The 20927-nt window shown below is 53.3% G+C and overlaps 1 protein-coding gene across 1 annotated transcript; it reads left to right on the forward strand.

Annotated features, from left to right (window-relative positions):
• Nucleotides 1-1896: 1896 nt before the first annotated feature.
• LOC132320707 (sperm-associated antigen 4 protein-like) lies at nucleotides 1897-15987 on the forward strand. Its single transcript, XM_059833559.1, has 12 exons — nucleotides 1897-1991; nucleotides 4183-4360; nucleotides 11723-11826; nucleotides 12028-12098; nucleotides 12476-12537; nucleotides 12735-12775; nucleotides 13051-13147; nucleotides 13352-13421; nucleotides 13976-14076; nucleotides 14654-14821; nucleotides 15185-15274; nucleotides 15832-15987. Exons 1-12 carry the CDS (start codon nucleotides 1897-1899, stop codon nucleotides 15985-15987), a joined length of 1233 nt encoding a protein of 410 aa, XP_059689542.1.
• Nucleotides 15988-20927: the final 4940 nt, after the last annotated feature.

A 20927-nucleotide genomic window follows, 5' to 3' on the forward strand; every position in this document is an offset into this window, starting at 1 on the left:
GACCATATTGGACCCGCAGGAGTGGGGTGCAGATCAGGGGCAGGATCTGGCATGAGTGTTTCCTCGTGGTCGGGTTGAGCCTGACCTGCTTCCCTGTGCTTTATCTCCAAGGGACTGGATGAGGAAGGCGAGGATGAAACTCTGCTGGGGACATTCACCTACGCCGTGCACAAAGAGCCCACCCAGACCTTCCCTCTGCAGGTACAGCAAGTGCGTGCGGGCAAGAGGCCAGGGCAGAAACACCGCTTGGCCAGCAAGTCACTTGCAGAAGGAGTGTGCATGGTCCCTGCAGGGGCAGGGTCCCCACCCTGGCTGAGAAAAACAGCCAGGTGGGATCGGGAGGGACAGTGGCATCCGGCAGGGCGGCAAAAGCAGAACAAAGCCCGCGTTGGCCCCCACAGCTGACTGGGTCCCTGGAGCTGCCTGGCTGCACCCGCCGGGCAGGCGGTGGCAGGGAGGATGCCCAGCACCTTGCCCCAGCAGCAGGAATTTCCCCAGGGCCTGAATCCTCGGCACCAGCGAGCCTCAGGTTTCCACAGCTGCCCGCCACGCTCTCTAAGGCCAGGCGTTTTCTCTGCAGGGGCACAGGGGTCCATTGCTGCCTGGGTGGGAGAAGGGAAGGAGGGAGAAGCTGCCTCTACGGCCGGGGCGGGACCTGGTCCCGGAGCAGGGGCCGGGCTGGCAGAGGAAGACGCACGGAACCTGCTCTCACTCGTTACACCCCAGCAGTGACGCTGCTTTTTGTCGTGGTTTCTTTGCAGAATGGGAACCCCAGAGCCTTTCGGTTTTTGAAACTTGGCATACAGAGCAACTGGGGAAAACCAGGATACACCTGCATTTATCGCGTGCAGGTGCATGGGAAGATCGTGGGATCGAGTGCCATCGGCCAGACACGTGTGGAGACCCTCCCTCACTAAGAATTAAAGAGGAAAATGGAGAAACAGACCAGAGGGATGTGGCTGTTAGTCTGGTGCAGAGCATGGTGTTTCAGAGGCCCTCTCAAAGCAGCCAACTTGTGCCTTTCGCAGGCTGAGGCCTTCCTCAGGCTTTCCGCTTTCTCTCCGCCAAGGGGATGCGTCCTAACGGAGCGAAAGGAGGCGACACTCCCGTAGCCTTTCCTTGCCTAAGGTCCTCGACGAAATCCTTTGGCACGAGGGCCGCCCCCCCATCTTGGCCCGGGAAGGAGTCATCGGAGCCTGGCAGCGTTTGGGGGTCCTGATCCACAAAGCACGGGCCCATTCCATTCAGGGGGCACCTTGGCTCTGGGGACTGACTTGTGGCCATGGCTGGGACCCTTGAGGGGTCTGAAACTCCAGCACCAAGGCTCCTGCCAGAGTTTCACAGGCCCTGCAGTTACTCCAGTCCCAGGCCACGTCGGGTCTAGGCTTTGGCCATATCGTCCACCGGCAGCTGTCACAAACCCACACCAACTCACTCATTCGGGGACCTTCTCCCCATGTAATACACTTGCCTGTGAGCAACCTATTAAGTACCGCTCCTCGTGTCAAAGGAAAAGAAAGGCAAAGAAATCACTTAGGAGAGGCAGCCCTGCTCCCTTTGGACACCTCTCCCCGCAGCCTGCTCCAGGGCAGCCATTTCCTTCCCCTCTCTCCTCCCACCCTGACATGTCTGCTCCTCTCTCTCAGCCCTCCCCACCCTTTAGGAAACACCTCTGATTGGGTCAGAGCCACAACACCCTTCTCTGATTGGTTCTATTCTTCACATGGTGGGTGGGGTCGGTTCTGGCCCTTCTCCAGCTGACTGGAGCAAGCTGTGACCGGCTCAGGGCAGTCCCAGACTTCTTCCTGCACAGCGCGGCCTCCAGCGCCCCAGGGCACTGTGAGCCACCACCTCCCGGCTGGAGGAAGCTCGCCGGGTCCTGGTGGCTGTGTGGCCATGGCAGGCACGCTCCTCCCAGGAATAACTGGGCCCACACAGCTCCTGGAGAACGGCTGCGAGGGCTCGTTCCTCCTCGCGGCATCACCTGGCAGGTGGGACACACAGAGCCTAATGGAGGGCTGCGGAGACGGTACAGGGAAGCCAGCAAGGGCTGTGGGCAGAGCAACAGCCCCGGAGCTTGAGCAACCTGCCGTGAGTGGGGAAAAGGCTCACCAGATCCACTGATATATTATGCTACCACAGCTGGTACACAAAAACATTAAGTCTCTAGTTTTTCTTCCTTTGACATTCAAATAGCCTGAAAGTAGGAGTGCTTCACAAACAGCTTATGTTGACCATGGTATCTGAGACTGGGCAATGCCTTATTGAAAGTTCCCACTGCGGAATAACCACTCAGCTGATCCTGCAGATATTTTTCACATTTGGTTCACATCCTCCCTTCTCAGTGGTTGCCTACAACCCTGGAGAAGACCAGAAGCCCTACCTGGACAAGTATCTGAGGTCTGCTGTCTAGCCATGCCCTGATCTTTTTTATATGGGGTACCTGTAGATCTTTCAAAACACTGTTTTCACAGAAGGTGTTCTGCTGCTGCTTCAAGCGACCTGTAAGGCAGCAGTAAAGCCTTCCCTAAATGCTGATAATTTTCCTTGAGCATCATTGTTCCCAGAGACAATATCACACCTAATGCTTATTTTCACAGCAGATCTGTATAAAAATCTTTGTAACTTGTCAAACATTTAATATAAAAAGTTTCTATGACTTGTTTTAGGCTTTGGGTTTTTTAATTTTATATGGAAGCTCTGCACTGACTTAATGGCTTTAAGGCTAGGCTGTTTTCTGTGAACAGGTTAGAGATGATGTTAAATTTTGTTTACACAGAAAATGAGTTACATCTTAGATGTGGCATGAATGAGGATCCCTGCATGGAAGAATAGTGATAACATGCAGTGGTAGAAGTTTGAGGTATCTGAGATGGGAAAGACATTTCTGGCACGTGAAACAAACAGTGCGTTGGGTAGAGGATGGGGCAGATGTCCGGCCTCAAGACACATTTGTACTGCAGCAGCTACCCTGACATTCAGTGTGCTTCCGTCAAAATTCTGTTGTTTCATTTTAATTAGCTGCTGTTCCCCTGTTCCCTTCATAGATTTAAAAAAAAAAAAGAAAGAAAAAAAAGAAAAAAGGAACAAAGAAAGGAAGACAAAACTTGATATAAATCAAGTGTTGATCATTTGGGGAGGGAGGTAAGAGTTTCCTTTTAAGTCTAAAGGAGGAGGAGAGTAACACAAGAGGACACCAGAATCTGCCATTTACCTAGAGATTTCTCACTAAAGCTCTCAGAGACAATCCTTTAGTTATGTAAAAAGTAACAGGAACCCAGGTATTCCTGACTCCTAGCTCTCTTGCTTAGTCCAAAAGGAAATGCCTAGTACCTGGCTTTGTTCAGTTGCCTACTAGGCAGTTTTCCCTGCCTCTTCAGAGGGGCAAAGAGTGGCTCACCACTGCAGCAATTGCTTTTGCAGCTGTAAACTTGTTAGCAGGCCTCACTGACTAAACAGGTTTGGAAATGAATCTGCTAGTTTTCAGCTGCTCTGGCACTGGAAACATCCTGAGGTAAATCCAAAAATCCTTCTTATGTGGAGCAGGTGATTGAGTTACTGGCATTTCTTCCCTTTTGAATGGCACAGAATGAGACATTGGTGTGGTATCTACTGGTGTAAGCAGTCAGTGTCAGAGAAACGCTTAAATCTGTATGCGGGGTAACATATACTATTTATTGTTCTCAGTGTTACGTCTCTGCAGAGCTTCAGCTCTGCAGCTTTGGAGACCTGCTGTCAGGCAAGGAGGAGGTAAAGGGAGCCACAGGGTCACAAGCGTGTGCTCCCAAGGAAGCTCTAGCAGCTTCTAATGAGCATGATCAGCTGCTCTTGACTCAGCGTGCCTGCAGCCTTTGCTGCGACGACCTGTTAATTAGGCAGGGCTAAGCACCCTTTTAGCTGGTGCTCAGGAGAGGCCCCTGTAAGAGGCAGGCCTAGACCACAGGTCCCAGAGTACAGCCAACAGTTACAGCAGTTTGTAAAGAAGGGGTCCTCAGTTGAATTCGTACCCCTGGAACAGCCTCAGACATGATACTGACATGCCACAGAGTACTTTCCCACCAGGTGTTGGAGTAGTTGTCACTGCTAGGTTAGAGCTCTGGATGGTGGGTGCAGCCCTCCAAGGCTGCAGGGAGTGCCTGCGGTCTCTCTCTGACCCCAGGTGAGATGGTTCTCTTCCTGCAGGAGGTATGCTGCCTTGGGGGATCTGTGCTGCCAAGAGGAGGAGTTACAGGAGGAAGTGAGCAGGCTGTGCAGCATCAGGGAAGAGGAAAGGGAGATAGACGGGATCTTCTCTGAGACTCAACAGCTTGAAGAGCCACCACCCCCAGAGAAGCTGGCAGTGTCCACCCCTAATATGAAGGTAAGTGCAGCCTCTGGAGAATGGAAAGGATGGAAGCTGGCGACTTCTGGCACGAAGAGGAAGGCTCCTACCTCACCTAAGTTTGTACCCTTACAGCTACAAACAAACAACTACAAAATAGGTTCACCGCCCTCAAAGTTGAAGAGGAGCCTCATGTGCCTTCAAGCAAAGGATCTGGTCCACCTGACCCTAAACCATGCAATACTACCAGGAAGAAACAGTGGTGAACTGTAATGGGTGACCCCTTGCTACAGGGGACAGAGGCACCCATCTGTTGACCTGACCTATCAACTAGAGAGGTTTGCTGCCTGCCGGGGGCCTGGATCCAGGATATTGTGTAGGGACAGCTGAAGCTTGTCTGACTCTCTGACTACCACCCCCCGCTGATCTTCCATGGGGGCACAAATGATACTGCTAGGGGAAACTTTGACAGTATCAAAAGTGACTGCAGAGCTTTGGGGGCGGTAGTCAAGGGCCTGGGGGCGCAGACGGTGTTCTCAGTCATGCTGGTGAAAGGAAAAGATGTGAGGAAGAAGGCAGTAATGGTACATGTCAATAGTTGGCTGCGGAACTGGTGTTGGTGACAGGGTTTGGTGTTCTATGAGCATGGGACCCTGTTTGCAGACCAGTCTCTGCTTGAGATAGATCAGTAAGCAGGGCAAAGCTATTTTTGCCAATAAGGTGGCTGACCTCATAAGGAAGGCTTTAAAATCAACAAAATGGAGCTTAAGTGGGGTCACTTCCAGGATTTGCATATAAGCAAGGAAGTGCCTACAAGGCACAATTACGGAGAAATGCCCAAAACCCTGTCTAGGACGTGAATGTACTGGGGTGCCTCTTTAAAGTGCGTACTAATGCGTGCAGTGTGGGAAACAAACACAATGAGTTAGAGATTTGTGGGCAGTTGCAGGGCTATAATCTTCCTGGGATCACAGGGACATGGTGGGATAGTTCCCTCCCATGACTGGAGTGTTGCAACGAAGGGATATAGGCTCTTTAGGAAGGATGGGAAGCAAAGATGATGAGGGGGTGTTGCCTTTTATGTGAGAGAGCAGCTGGCGTGCATGGAGCTCTGCCTGGGGATAGATGAGGAGCCAACTGAGAGCTTATGGGTAAGGATTAAAGAGAGTAAAGGTAAAGGTGATACTATAGTGGGTGTCAGCTATACAGCACTAGGTGACTAGGAAGAGTAAGTGGATGAGGCCTTCTACAGACAGATGGGAGCAGCCTCACATTTGCAGGCCCTGGTCCTCACGGGTGACTTCCACCAGCCCGATATCTGCTGGAGGGACAACACAGCAGTACATAAGCAATCCTGGAGGTTGCTGGAGTGCCTTGACAATAACTTCCTCCTCCAAGTGACAGAGAAACCAACAAGGAGAGGTGCTCTGCTGAACCTCTTACCCACCAACATCTTGTTGGGAATGTGAAGATCAAAGGCAGCTTTGGCTGCAGTGACCATGAGGTGGTGGAGTTCAGGATCCTGAGGGGAGGGAGGAGGGTAAAAAGCAACCTCACAACCCTGGACTTCAGGAGAGCAGACTTTGGCCTCTTCAAAGATTTTCTTGGAAGAGTCCCGTGGGATAAGGTCCTGGAGGGAGGAGGTGTCCAAGAAAGCTGGTTAATATTTGAGTACCACCTCCTCCAAGCTCAAGAGTCATCCATCCCAATGAACAGGAAGTCAGGCAAAAATACCAGGAGGCCGTCATGGGTGAACAAGGAGCTCCTGACCAAACTCAAGCACAGAAAGGAAGCATGCAGAGGGTGGAAGCAAGGACAGGTAACTTGGGAGGAATATAGAGATGTTCTGGGAGCCTGCAGGGATGAAGTTAGGAAAGCTAAAACTCAATGGAATTGAATTTGTCTGGTCATATGAAAGAGAACACAAGGGCTTCTGTAAGTATATAGGTGACAAAAGGAAGACTAGGAAAAACATGGGCTCAGTGCTGAATGAGATAGGGGACCTGGTTACATAGGACATGGAAAAGGCTGAGGTCCTGAATGCCTTCTTTGCCTCAGTCTTTACTAGCAAGACCAACCTTCAGGAATCCCAGAGGCCAGGGGAAAAATGTGGACCAAGGAAGATGTACCCTTGGTGTAAGAGGATCAGGCCAGGGAATACTTAGGCAACCTGGACATATATAAGATCTGTTTCCTCCCTTGTCATCTACTAAGGAGCTATTCAGACATCAGTTTTACTGACTGCAGTTGTCACAGAATGCCATAATATACCATGAATATTGGAAGTACTGGAACTAATTGCATTTGGATGAATAGTGGAGTGAAAGTATGAGCAACATGAAAGCCCACCTGTAACTTCTAAGCGTAATTGTTCAGCTCGGCACTGCCTAACTAGGCAGTAATGACAAAATACCTGGGTAGTGTAAAGTGGACGTACAATGGAGCAGTATGTGTTCTATTGTAGTCAGACTGTCTTAGCCTCACTTTTCCATCTACTTCATCTTCTTGTTGTACATTTGATACCACAGAGAACAAGCCTCTCACCAGTGCTGCCAGTTTCATGACGAAGCAGTAATAAACGCATTTTGGAGAATGTAAAGCGACAGTGTAAAGAGAGCTTTTGCCGACATCAGTGGCAGACACAGGGAAGAATGCAAAACTTGCAAAGCTCTCAGATCCAATCTCCACAATCTGTTATCTAAAGCAATTCTTGGCATTAGCGTGAGCAGTCACCAATGTCTCTCTATGTCTTTTTTTCTTACCTTTTTACAAACTCATCTTCTTAAAACAAACTGCGTGCTGCTCGGATGAATACACATAGGCAGAAATATTCTCCCTTTTCTGCAGAAAAAACTGTTAAGTAAATGTATAGTATTAACACAAGAGAGGTCTTTCCCTTTTTATTTGCGTTACACTGGTTTCTGAATTTATTCTGTCAACAGGATATACTAATGTATTGAATAGCAATATTCAAAATTCTGTGTTGCTTGTTTAGGATGAAGCTAAATGTAAGAATTCAGAGACTTGTTCCAACATTGCTATTCACATGGTGGAGCTGCCAAATGGAGATTTGATAAGGTAAACATCTTCTCAATAGCATATACTCACCAGAAAGGAGGGACATCAGTCTCATTCTGTGCCCAGTCTTTCTCCTATCCTAGCTGACCTCAGAAAGTAAAATGTTAATGCATTATCATCTGCAGTGAGACAGAGCACAGGGGAAAGAACAGTGGAAGGAAATAACTGAAATATGAGGCCAAGGTACCAAGAAATTGAACAACTGGATGCAACTTGAACATACACTTGTGAAAAAAGACAAAGAAAATCCCATCCACACACTGTACAACAAACCTCAAAAGAAAGAAGGACTTGCAGATACTGTGCCATTTCTTATCAGCTTTGATTGAAAGAAAGCCCCCAGCCATTATTTGTTGAAAGAGCAGGTTCTGCAGTGATATCTCTGATCTTCCCAAAGGAAGAAGCAAAATGGCAGAGGACTGTGAAATCCAGCTACTCAAAAGTTGAGTTTCCATTAAGACTGTTCTTGAAAGGCACTTGAACATTGCAGCTGAAACGGAGGTTCAGCCATACACATTTCTGCCACCAAGAGGGGATGTCCCTGCCCCCCTCAAATGAGTGACATGCTGAGTTACAGACAATTGTCATCGTATGGCTATGTTGGTCCTCAAATGTAATGGTTATGACTTGAGGTATTTGTCCTAATTTTAGAGCTACATGAACCAAAAGGCCAAAAGCCAGAGAAGCTTCACTGAAGCAGGAAGTGCAAATTTCGTATCTGAAAAAAGCTGGGAGCCCACAGTACCAGCAATCTTCATATCTAACTGAAGGTCCTGCAGTACGTGACTGGCAAGAAGAGGTAATACAGATGCCTGATTTCGTAGAAAGATATGGGGCAAAGCCTTGCATGAGCCAAGAGCCAGGGACCAGGGCTCTTGGCTATGGAGGATTTTTGAGTTTTTAAAACTTTCATCCCATATGCCCTTATGCCATGTCTCCAGCATGGGGTCATCTGCGCCTTGCACAAGGGCTGGAGGCTAATCTTTCCTGTCCTGAGCCTGGAGTTCCTATTTGGAATTGAGTTCACTGGGGACTGGGCTGAAGTGGATGCAGGGATGGCAAATCCACCTACACTGCGATCACTGTCACAGACTGGGTCTTCACTAGGAAGAGGGTTTTTGGCAGTCCTGTGGACTAGTCAGAGCTCAGTGGCTGTCTCATTTCTTATGGGATCGCTGCATGCTACAGTCCTATTGCTTTTCCTTATTGTTGCCATGTGCGTGTTCTTCTAAGGTTGGCATTTTATTCTGTTTTTCCATTATTGCAGAAAGCATTGCATCTTGCAGAACCATACAAAGACCCAAGTCTGCTGCAGTAACTCTTCATGATCAGCCTGTCGGGACAGGCCCAGAGGTGGGGGCCTCTTCATTCAGCTCACTTTGCATGTCATGGGATTGCACCAGAGGCCCCTTGGTGGCCTCCTGGAAGGGGTCTGTAGTCCTCAGGTGTGTTCTAGCATGTTTGTGTCCCTCCACCTATTCGTGGCCCTCTGCTCTCTTGATGTCCCCCAACCCCAGACATGTAAGGCTCGTTATGATGCCTGGTAATGTTCAGAGGCCTGAATCTGTCTTCTACTTTTCTTTAATTACTTTCCATTCACATTTGAACTTTACTTAATCATTTCATTCACTATTATTAAAGAATGTTTTATCCATTTTATTACTGTGCTTTATATTTACATGAAAAAACCCCATACATGTATAGAGGTGTATATATACAAAATAGTGTCTGTAAGCATAAATAAAATATATACTTATACTATTTTGTACACTCCATTATATACATACATTTCTATGTATGTGTATATATATGTCTTGGGTGCTCGTGTGTCTCGCTAAGGATGCAGGTGCACAGCAGCCCCTTGGTATGGAGTCATGGCTACTTTAGAAAGACCAAAGGCCCAGGCTTTACTGCAGAGCATGATGTTATACGGCATGGAATAGGCCTTTGGTCGATTTGGGTTGTCTGTCCTGCATGTATTCCCTTCCAACCCCTTGCCTATTCACTCGGGGACACACAGAGAGAAACAAAGACTCGATGCTCTGCATTAACCAGGGGCTACCCAAACATGGTGGAGGCTCAGAGGCCAAGGCCTCACACTGTTGGGTATGGTTGGGACCGGCCATGTCTGGCACCGGGCAGCCACGGCCTCTCCTCACAGAGGCTCCCTCGGCAGTCCCCCCGCTGCCAACACCTGGACACAGACACCCAATACACCAATGCACTGGGCCAGGGTGTCTGGAGCGGCACAGGTGCCTGGGCAATGACAGGCAGCAGACTAGGTGGAGGGACTGTGGCCGGTGGAGGAGCCGTGGCAGGGACATCTGCCGAGAGGCTTTCCAAGGCCTGTCTCCTGGTCAGGGCCTCTGCATTGGCGGCTCCCCCCTCTCTTTGCTCGCATGGTATGGAGACAGTGCAGTGATCCGTCTTTATCCTCTTACAGGTGCTCACTCTCATCACGACCCGGCAAGGCCCTGCAAGCTGGCTCGCCCCAGAAGGAGCCATTGCCGTGTCCTGGGTGCTCGTGCGTCTTGTTGAGGATGGAGGCACGCAGCAGCCCCTTGGCACGTGGTGGGGCCACTTTGGTGGCTGAAAATCCCCTTGACGATGCGGAGCCAGAGGGGCCGAGTGAACCAAAGCCCCATGCAGCCCCAGCCCATGTCACCCAGAGCCAGCGCCCCCTCCTTGCCCACAGAGAGAAACAGAGGAAGCCTCGGTGCTCTGCAAGCACTGTTCAGCGCCAGCTAGAACGCTGGTGTGTTTTCAACACTGTCTAGTCACAAACGCAAAGCACCGCGCCAAGTGGGCAGCGGGGTCTCTCTCCACCCCCCCACTCCCCTCTAGCTGTGTCTGTGATGTCACAGCCATGACCTCACACCGTGCAGGCCAGGTCTCTGTGAGGTCGGGCACTGTGGGCCATAAGGTGTGAGCCTGGAAGGAGCTCGCAGTGTGCTGGTGGCTGTGTGCCTGTGGCAGGTGTTCTTCTCCCGGCTAGCTCCAGGAGATCTGCCCGGACAGGCAACACTCCTGTGGCTGAAGGAGGAGAGGATAATTTCTCACCAGCATGAGGAGGAGAAGGACTCCTTCAAGAGCACGAGGGGCTGCCCTTCCAAGGAAAGGAGCTGGCAGCAGCCCAGCAAGATCTCAGAGGGCCCAGGGCGACAGACGGCAAGGGCCTGCACGCCGCAGTGCTGCAGAAAATGAGCGTAAGTTCAGTGCTGCCTTTCACACCATGTTTGCACCAAGCCTGCCTGGCTCGGCTGGGACCCACGGCCGTACAGAACCACCATCATCCTGCCCCGAGGGAGGCCTGGGGCCACCTCGCCTACGTAGCCATGTGGAGCTGGCGACCGTGTCCATGTCTTTGTGGCATACTGTAGTAACTGCGGGGTACCCCAGGACTCGTGCCACCCTCCTCCCCCAGACATGCTGTCGGTGCCCTGCCTGCGAGGGGATCCTGCCCAGCCCTCCACCCCCCGCTCCCAGGGTGCGCCCAGCTGCCCCCCTCTACAGGGCATAACCACCGCCCTGCCCCTGCCGCTGCCCCAGGGAGGGAGGAGCAGCCCCTACCTCCCTGCAGGGAGCTGACATGCACCGGACCGGTTGTATTGGGTTTGCGTGGCAACGGTTTGGTAGCGGGTGGGGGGCTGGAAGCCCATGCTGGAGCAGGTTCCTGGCAGGACCTGTGGACCCATGGAGAGAGGAGCCCACGCTGGAGCAGGTTTGCTGGCAGGACTTGTGACCCCGCGGGGGACCCACGCTGGAGCAGTCTGTTCCTGAAGGACTGCACCCCATGGAAGGGACCCATGCTGGAGCAGTTTGTGAAGAACTGTAGCCCATGGGAAGGACCCACATTGGAGAAGTTCATGGAGAACTCTCTCCCGTGGGAGGGACCCCATGCTGGAGCAGGGGAAGAGTGTGAGGAGGAAGGAGCAGCAGGAACAACGTGTGATGAACTGACCGCAACCCCTATTCCCCGTCCCCCTGCGCTGCTCGGGGGGAAGAGGTAGAGAAAATCAGGAGTGAAGTTAAGCCCAGGAAGAAGGCAGGGGTGGGGGGAAGGTGTTTTTAAGATTTGGTTTTATTTCTCATTATCCTACTCTGATTTTGATTGGTGAAAAATTAAACTAATTTCCCCAAGTCAAGTCTGTTTTGCCCACGATGGTAATTGGTGAGTGATCTCCCTATGTCCTTGTCTCAACCTACGAGCCTTTCGTCATATTTTCTCTCTCCTGTCCAGCTGAGGAAGGGGAGTGAGCGAGCGGCTGTGTGGTGTTTAGTTGCCGGCTGGGACTAAACCACGACACCGGTGTCCTCACGAAGCCTCCTCAGGCTTTTCTCCGGTTTCTTTGCCCAGGGTTGGTCTTCAGTCTGGCGGTAGTTGTGGGCTCCCTCCAGAGACTCCTCAGCACAGGCATCTCCACCCTGTGAGTACAACACTGGTACAGTGTGGACATGGCAACAAGAGGTGCCAGTGGGTCAGGGTGAGCACGGGGAGGCTGGTGGTGCTCCCCAGCAGGAGACCCTGGCTCCTCCAAAATTGCTGCTCCTCAGCTTGGGAGAGACAATCCCCCTATGCAGGGCTCTGCCCTTGAGTGCTGCTAAGCCCAGGACTCCCTCTTTTTCAGGAAAGAAGTCATCACCTTGAAAAAGAAGAGGCTCTTCACGATCCTGATCTTGATGACCCTAGGGGCTCTTGGTCAGTATTCGCCTCCTACCAGCGGAGGCACAGAGGCACGGAGTGCGAGCTTCAGTGTGAGGGAGTGGAGCTGGTCGGGCCCTTCCAACCTCCCACGTCTGCAACTCAGGGAGCTATCAAAATGCTCACTACGCGCAGAGAGGGGAGGGGAAATGGGGCGTAGCTGTGGGGCGCCAAGCGTGCCCGGAAACCAGGGCTGTGCAGAGCCCCGAGGCCCAGGGAGAGGGTCCCTGCTCGGAGCCACAAACTCTCTCTGCACCCTTTCCCCAAGTCCTCAGCCAGCCTCTTGCCACCATGGTGTGGGAGGAGACGGTGTGACTACAGGAATCGTTAGAAACCCTAGTAAAATAACTCCCTCTCGGTGATGTGACTTACAGCTGGTGCCTGCTGCGGGACCTTGATGCTGATGTGGACGCTGTGGACAAAGGATGTACCACAGGTGAGTGACTGCAGTTGTGGGACAGGCAAGTCCCGCAGAGGAGCAGTGTTGGCGGTGGGTGGGTAAGTCACCCTGTCACCAGTTCCAGGCAATGACCCAGGAAATCAGCAGCAACTTCTGCCTTCCTTTCCTAGAGCCACCGGCTCGGGAAAGCCCCGGCAGCTCTGGGACTCAAACGGAGAGCCTTTCTCTTTCAGGTGCTGCTGGGGCAGCCTGCAGCCGACCTGAGGTCCCTGCGGTAAGAGCCCTCTCCTTTCTCCTGACGTGCAGCACATTTGGTGGGGTAGCAGTAGATGAGACCGTGCTATTTGCACTCACTGGCACAGCACAAAGGGCTCGTGCCTTTCGCTCCTTCCTGGGCCTTTTGGGAAACCTGGAGGGGAAGGGAAGTACTCACAAACTGGGGAAAGAAAAGGGGGCTCGAGCACCTCTGTCTCTGCTCCTCCCGAGCTTGGAGGCTCCGGGAGGGGCTGGGCAGCTCTCTGACAAGATCTGCTTTCCCGGTGTCTGCAGGAACACGCTCGCTCTGTGGGGGGAACAATCGCAACAGATGCAACAGCTGAGGGATGAGGTGGCACGCCTGGCTGCAGAGATCGGCACTATGAAGAAGGTGATCCTGCACTTTGGGAAAGGGGGCTGGGACGAGCAGGGCCCAGCACAAGGCGCTTCCTGGGCCAGTTGGTGGGCTTTTCCTGCTCGGCCATCACACTCGTCCCTTGCCAGGGGCTGCTGGTTGAGCTTCTCCGCTGTAAAGCCCCTTCTCCTGGCCAGGTCTGATGTGGTCATTTCCGTTGTTCCTTTGTGCCTTTCCCAGGAAGTTCAGCAAATGAGAGAGGCAGTGTCTGCAACCACACAGATGTCTGATTGGGCTCTGAAAAGTGCAGGTACGGACAGACCTCGGACCCAGGCAGTCAGCTCTTGTCGTGCTGGGCTCGTGCTTGGCGTTCCCGAAAGCAGGCTGTGCTGCAGACTCTGCTCTCCGAGGCAGAGGCAGCTGGGACCAAATCACGGGGCCCAAGAGCATAACTCTGGCAGAGCAGCTCCCTAGGGCTCACGCCAGTCCTGCCTTCGGGATCCTGGCTGGTGCCCCTCGTATGCCCCTGGCAGCATTTTTGCCCTCTCCCACTCCGTGGAGCTTTCCTGGGGAATGAAAGCGTATGGCTGGGTCATCCTCTGCTGTCCACACAGTGGGGCCTTTCTTGGGTCTGCTGCCCTTCCTGGGGGGGCTTGCTGTCTCCCAGCACCCACAGACCTTCTCCTTGTGCAGCTCAGAGAGAAATGCCATCAAGAGTCATGGGGATCCCCTCCTCTTCCTGGGGCACCTCTGAGCGTGCAGTGCAGTGTGCAGGGCTGGCAGGCAGCCTTACAAGTCACCTGCAGCCACAAGGTCCACTTAGACTGGGGCCTCTTGCAGTCAGCTGCTCTCTTCTCCCTGCAGGGGCTGCCATCGACCTGCACAGATCATCCAGCAGCTCTGCATGGCTCTGCAGGGTGTTTTGGTTCCTGTGTGCTCCACACGTTCTGGATACCTTTGTGCAGGTACAGCAGCAGAAGCCGTCAGTGCTGCTTCTCTTGCCTCTTACAAGGTTGGGGCAAGCCCTGGGGCTTCTCCCCTCAGGCCAGAGGTGTTGCTCAAGGCCATGGCACTGCTCACTGACACCTGAGGTCGCACACAGGGCTTGGCTCCCTAGAAAAGAGCAGTTGCCCTCAGAAGGGGGCTGAGCTGAGCTGAGCTTCCTGCCCACCATCCCCGGTCACTGCTGGGTGAAGGAGCTTCTCCTTGGCGACCCCATTTCCCTGCCACACCTCTGATTGTCCCTTTCCCCAGGGGGTGATGGAGGGTGGGGGGAGGCTGCAGAGCTGCTGGCCAGAAACAGAGCTTTCTTGAAAGCCCTGACTCGGGTGCAGGGTATCAGATGTTTCCCACCGGCTGGCTGTTTCCCTCTTTCCCGGGACGGCAAGACGGTGGGGTACTTCTCTCTGCTTCCCAACACACCATTCATTTTGAACACAAGCACAGCCCACAGGCACAGTGCCGCCTGTGCTTCTGCCTGCATGGGAGCACAGTGGGCCCCATCATGCCCTCGCATTCATTGCTCTTGCCCTCTGCTTTCAGCCGGATGCTTCCCCGGGATATTGCTGGCCTTTCCAAGGGTCTCGGAGTGAGGTGCTAATCCGGTTGCCTGCACAAGTACGACCAACGGCCGTCACCATACAGCACACCTCCAAGATAGCCTCTCCGCTGGGGACTGTCAGTAGCGCCCCCCGAGATTTCACGGTCTCTGTAAGTCTCTGCCGGGCACTGGGGGTTGGGACCTGGCCACGGGGAAAAGCTGTAACGGGGACTTGCTGCTCTCTGCGCATCTGCCAAGACTCGTGTGCTCCCAAGCACAGCCGTTCCCGGAGGGGACGTTTCAAGGGACATGCGGGGTGTTGTCAGCCCTCCTAAGACTTGCTCAGTGCATTTTGGCCCAGCACCTCCGGGCCCCTGAGCAGCACACAAGGAGGAGACTCAGCCCAAACTCATCCTGTGCTGGACCACGTTGGAGCCGCAGGAGTGGGGTGCAGATCAGGGGCAGGATCTGGCATGAGTGTTTCCTCGTGGTCGGGTTGAGCCTGACCTGCTTCCCTGTGCTTTATCTCCAAGGGACTGGATGAGGAAGGCGAGGATGAAACTCTGCTGGGGACATTCACCTACGCCGTGCACAAAGAGCCCACCCAGACCTTCCCTCTGCAGGTACAGAGAGTGCATGCCGGCAAGAGGCCAGGGCAGAAACACCGCTTTGCCAGCAAGTCACTTGCAGAAGGAGCGCGGACGTCCGCTGCTGGGGCAGGGGCCCAACCCTGGCTGAGAGAAACATTGGCGGGATCGAGAGGGACAGTGGCATCTGGCAGGGCAGCAAAAGCAGAACAAAGGCCGCGTTGGCCCCACAGCCGACTGGGTCCCTGGAGCTGCCTGGCTGCACCCACCGGGCAGGGGGTGGCAGGGAGGATGCCCAGCACCTTGCCCCAGCAGCAGGAATTTCCCCAGGGCCCGATTCCTCGGCACCAGCGAGCCTCAGGTTTCCACAGCTGCCCGCCACGCTCTCTAAGGCCAGGCGTTTTCTCTGCAGGGGCACAGGGGTCCATTGCTGCCTGGGTGGGAGAAGGGAAGGAGGGAGAAGCTGCCTTTACGGCCAGGGCGGGACCTGGTCCCGGAGCAGGGGCCGGGCTGGCAGAGGAAGACGCACAGAACCTGCTCTCACTCGTTACACCCCAGCAGTGACGCTGCTTTTTGTCGTGGTTTCTTTGCAGAATGGGAACCCCAGAGCCTTTCGGTTTTTGAAACTTGGCATACAGAGCAACTGGGGAAAACCAGGATACACCTGCATTTATCGCGTGCAGGTGCATGGGAAGATCGTGGGATCGAGTGCCATCAGCCAGACACGTGTGGAGACCCTCCCTCACTAAGAATTAAAGAGGAAAATGGAGAAACAGACCAGAGGGATGTGGCTGTTAGTCTGGTGCAGAGCATGGTGTTTCAGAGGCCCTCTCAAAGCAGCCAACTTGTGCCTTTCGCAGGCTGAGGCCTTCCTCAGGCTTTCCGCTTTCTCTCCGCCAAGGGGATGCGTCCTAACGGAGCGAAAGGAGGCCACACTCCCGTAGCCTTTCCTTGCCTAAGGTCCTTGAGGAAATCCTTTGGCACGAGGGCCGCCCCCCCATCTTGGCCCGGGAAGGAGTCATCGGAGCCTGGCAGCGTTTGGGGGTCCTGATCCACAAAGCACGGGCCCATTCCATTCAGGGGGCACCTTGGCTCTGGGGACTGACTTGTGGCCATGGCTGGGACCCTTGAGGGGTCTGAAACTCCAGCACCAAGGCTCCTGCCAGAGTTTCACAGGCCCTGCAGTTACTCCAGTCCCAGGCCACGTCGGGTCTAGGCTTTGGCCATATCGTCCACCGGCAGCTGTCACAAACCCACACCAACTCACTCATTCGGGGACCTTCTCCCCATGTAATACACTTGCCTGTGAGCAACCTATTAAGTACCGCTCCTCGTGTCAAAGGAAAAGAAAGGCAAAGAAATCACTTAGGAGAGGCAGCCCTGCTCCCTTTGGACACCTCTCCCCGCAGCCTGCTCCAGGGCAGCCATTTCCTTCCCCTCTCTCCTCCCACCCTGACATGTCTGCTCCTCTCTCTCAGCCCTCCCCACCCTTTAGGAAACACCTCTGATTGGGTCAGAGCCACAACACCCTTCTCTGATTGGTTCTATTCTTCACATGGTGGGTGGGGTCGGTTCTGGCCCTTCTCCAGCTGACTGGAGCAAGCTGTGACCGGCTCAGGGCAGTCCCAGACTTCTTCCTGCACAGCGCGGCCTCCAGCGCCCCAGGGCACTGTGAGCCACCACCTCCCGGCTGGAGGAAGCTCGCCGGGTCCTGGTGGCTGTGTGGCCATGGCAGGCACGCTCCTCCCAGGAATAACTGGGCCCACACAGCTCCTGGAGAACGGCTGCGAGGGCTCGTTCCTCCTCGCGGCATCAGCTGGCAGGTGGGACACACAGAGCCTAATGGAGGGCTGCGGAGACGGTACAGGGAAGCCAGCAAGGGCTGTGGGCAGAGCAACAGCCCCGGAGCTTGAGAAACCTGCCGTGAGTGGGGAAGAGGCTCAGCTGAAAGCCCCTCTCTTCCCCCTGCTCCAAACCCTGGCGTTCTGCTGATTGCGGCCCCGGACAGGGGGCTTGGGAAATCCCTGCTGCTCTCCTGCACAAGCCTTCTTGGAGGGCTCTCCACAACAACCACGCAGGTGTGTCTCAGCAGCCTCCGGCAGAGCCAGCAAGAGCTGTCACGCTGCAGTGCTGGAGAAAATGAGAGTGGCGGCCCTGCCCAGCCCCACGGCAGTGTGAGCCACCACCTCCCGGCTGGAAGGAGCTCGCAGTGTCCTGGTGGCTGTGTGCTGGTGGCAGGTGCCCCCACCTCCCCGTAATACTTCTGGAGCTCTTCCCTGACTGGCCTCCCCTGAGCAGGCAACACTCCTGCAGCAGGAGGAGGGGACATAAGCCTGCAGGAGAGCTTTGTTTCTCCCCAAGATGAGGAGGAGAAAGGCTCCTCCAAGAGCACAAGGGGCATCGACAGCCCTCTGAAGGAGAGGAGCCGGCAGCATCCCGGCCAGATGTGCAGTGAGGCCCGCACAGCTCCTAGAGAACAGCTATGGGGGTTTATTTCTCCTGGGAACAGGAGCTGGTGCGTAGAGCGTGTAGGGCACACAAAGCCTAGTGCCGGGCTGGGAGGACACTTCGGGGAAGCTGGGCAAAGCAGCAGCCACGAGGCTTGGGAAACCCAGCATGAGTGCAGAAGAGGCTCAGCTCTGCGTAAGCCCTGCTTGAGAAAATGAGCCTAAGTTCAGCATTGCCTTTCACCCCATTTTGAACCAAGCCTGCTTGGCTAGGCCAGGCCAAATGGTCCTGCAGAAGCCTGGGGCCACCTTGCCTACATAGCCGTGTGGAGCTGGCTACCATGTCCATGTCTTTGTGGGATACTGTAGTAACTATGGGGTACCTCAGGACCTGTGCCACCCTCCTCCCCGAGACACGCTGTCATTGCCCTGCCTGTGAGGGGATCCTGCCTGGCCCTTCGCCCCCTGCTCCCAGGGTGCAACCAGCACCCCCCCTTCTCCAGAGGGGCATAACCCTGGCCCTGGCCCTGCCCCATGGGGAGGGAGTGCACAGGAGGACCAGCGCCTACCTCCCCGCAGGAGTCTGGCACACGCCCTGACGGGCATCCTAAAGAAGGCTCCTCAGGCTTTTCTCCAGTTTCTTTGCCCACGGTTGGTCTTCAGCAATGCTGGCAGCCTGGCAATGGCCGTGCTCTCCCTCCAGCACAGGCATTTCTACCCTGTGACTCCAACACGTGTCTAGTGTGGACCTGGAGACTGGGGGTGCCGGTGGGTCAGGGCAAGTAGGGGAGGCTGGAGGTGCTCCCCACCAGGAGACCCCCTGGCTCCCCTAGAAATTGCTGCTCCTCAACTGTAAGAGAAAATCCCCCTGTGCAGGGCTTTGCCCTTGGGCGCTGCTAACACCAGGACTTAGTGCTGGTGTTAGGGAAGAGGTCATCACCCTGAAAAAGGAGAGGCTCTTCATGATCCTTTCCTGGATGAGCCTAGCTGCTCTCAGGGGTTATCTGCCTGCTGTCATTGGAGTCCCAGGGGCACAAGGTGTAAGCTTCAGCATGAGGGAGAGGTGCTGGAGCGCCTGTGAGTCCGTTCCAACGTCCCACTTCCAGAGCTCAGGGACCTCCCGACATGCTTGCTATAGACAGACCCCATCTGGCCCCAGAACTGGCACTGTGGGTACAGGTTGATGGAGAAATCTTTAGCACCTGTGCTCTCCTTCCACTTTGCTTACTCTTTTGCCCTTCAATGTAATGTGGGAATAAACAAGTTCAGGTGCACAATTACGTTGTTGTCAAGCTAATTCAGAGGTCAGGGAGGTGTAGGTTAAATATGCTGCTGCCCCACACTTCCAGTGTCCTCTGTTGGCAGGGAAGTGGATGGCATTGGTGCAAGCATCATTTCCCATGGAAGTCTCTGTCAGAAATGCTTGGAAGAAAAGGGTCTGCTCAACTATCTGCAAGAGGATGGCTGTAAGCTTAGAATCATAGAGTGACTGAGGGTTGAGTCATCCTCACAGTAACGAAGTGTTTCCTCATGTTCAGAGGGAACCTCCTGTGTTTCAGTATGTGAAAGAAGCATAACTAGGGAGGCAGGCTAGTCGTGCCAAACTGCTCTTTGCAGCCGTGCCAAAGGACATCCAAAAGCCATGACACCCCTGTTTCTGTGGCTACTTCCTTTGCTTTTTGGAGGAAAGATGTGTGAGAGCAGGAGAGACGAGGTGTCCAGAGCTCTCCCCCAACTTGCAGTACCCATAAAACCGGGGCCAGTGGCTGGCTGCAGGAAGTAGTCTTGGACATTGCCCTGACTGCTTGCTGGAGGCTTCAGAAATGAAATGGGGGTAGTCATGACACCAGGGCTACCATGAATCACAAATGCAGTGAGTGAAAAGTACTTTGTGAGTGCAAAATACATTCTTCTTTCAACTCCTGTTGTGACGCCATGGCAGCATTAAGTACAAAGGCCCCTTCCTCTCCCCCTCTACCAGTCAATTGCCCAAGCTGGGTGGAATCAGGGGGTTTGAGTCTGGGTGACTTCTGCATAGGGCTATTTTAATTGATAATGCACATGTCCTTATACGAGCAGGTAAACATCACCTGCAGCCATCCCCCCTACCTGACATCAATATCTAATTCTGCTTCAAATCTTTGCTTATGGTAAATACTTGTGACAGAGAGGACATATTCTCTAACTGATTGGATAGCCCACTGTCTTCCAAAGCTGCCTCTATCCATAATCCTTGGAAAAACCCACACTGTTCCTTCATCAGTTGCATGCTAAGAAAAGGAATTAAGACACTCATCAAACCATACTGCCTGTGGATGTCTGTGGCAACAGCATTTTAAAACTAGTCATTTGCAGAGGTGAGTCCCTGCCTAAAATGGCTAAACCAGGTCCTACCACACTCAGAGATTTGCAGCAAACTGAGATGGTTCAGTCTGAAATATGTCCTGTCTTCCCAAATGTAATACTAGATTTCTGAGCAATAAAGTGTTTGAAGCAACATGATACGAAAAGGCCAAAAGTTCCTTTTATACATTTATGTTACAAACATTGTTTGTTTCAGGTGCTCCTGTTGTGATCCACTTTCAGAGTATGGTTATTCAGTACAGGAGAAACAGGAAGGGAGACCCATATTTTCAAAAGCAGATGAAAGGAAAATGAAGAAACAAAAAAATTGAATAACATTGTCACCTTCCATATTCAGCAATGCAGTACTGTGTACATCTCTCCGAACAGAAACGTAGGCTGGACTGCATGGTTGTCCCTTCTAGGGCCATGACCTGAGACGACTGGCCTGGTGATCCAGTACCAAGACTGGATCAATCTTTTCATGCTATTATTTTGGGTTAACTGTGCAAGCAAGTGCTTGGAAAATACTTCAGTTATCCCTGCAGCAAACATTTAGTCACTGACCATTTTTTCCTAATGAAGCTGTTTTCACATTCCAGCTTTAGCTGTGTATTGAGGCAGGGAAGAGCACTACCATCTGGGCAACACCCAGTCAGTCAGTCACTGCGATTTACTATGCATGTAGTAATACTGGTTTCAAAATCTGCTGTCTGTTGAGAGAGATTGAAATGTTTGTTTCTTTATGAAGATCACTATTCACTTCTTTTTACCCTTCTACTTATTGTGTGCACCATGGAAGGTGTTCATGTTCATATAGGTCACCCTAAACTTCATTGCAGTGAGTAAGAAGGGCTTCATTGCCTTCAGAGGCATCACAACACAAGTTTGGTGCAGGT

The sequence above is a fragment of the Gavia stellata genome, chromosome Z (assembly GCF_030936135.1).
Source record: "Gavia stellata isolate bGavSte3 chromosome Z, bGavSte3.hap2, whole genome shotgun sequence".
In the NCBI taxonomy this organism is placed as follows: Eukaryota; Metazoa; Chordata; class Aves; order Gaviiformes; family Gaviidae; genus Gavia; species Gavia stellata.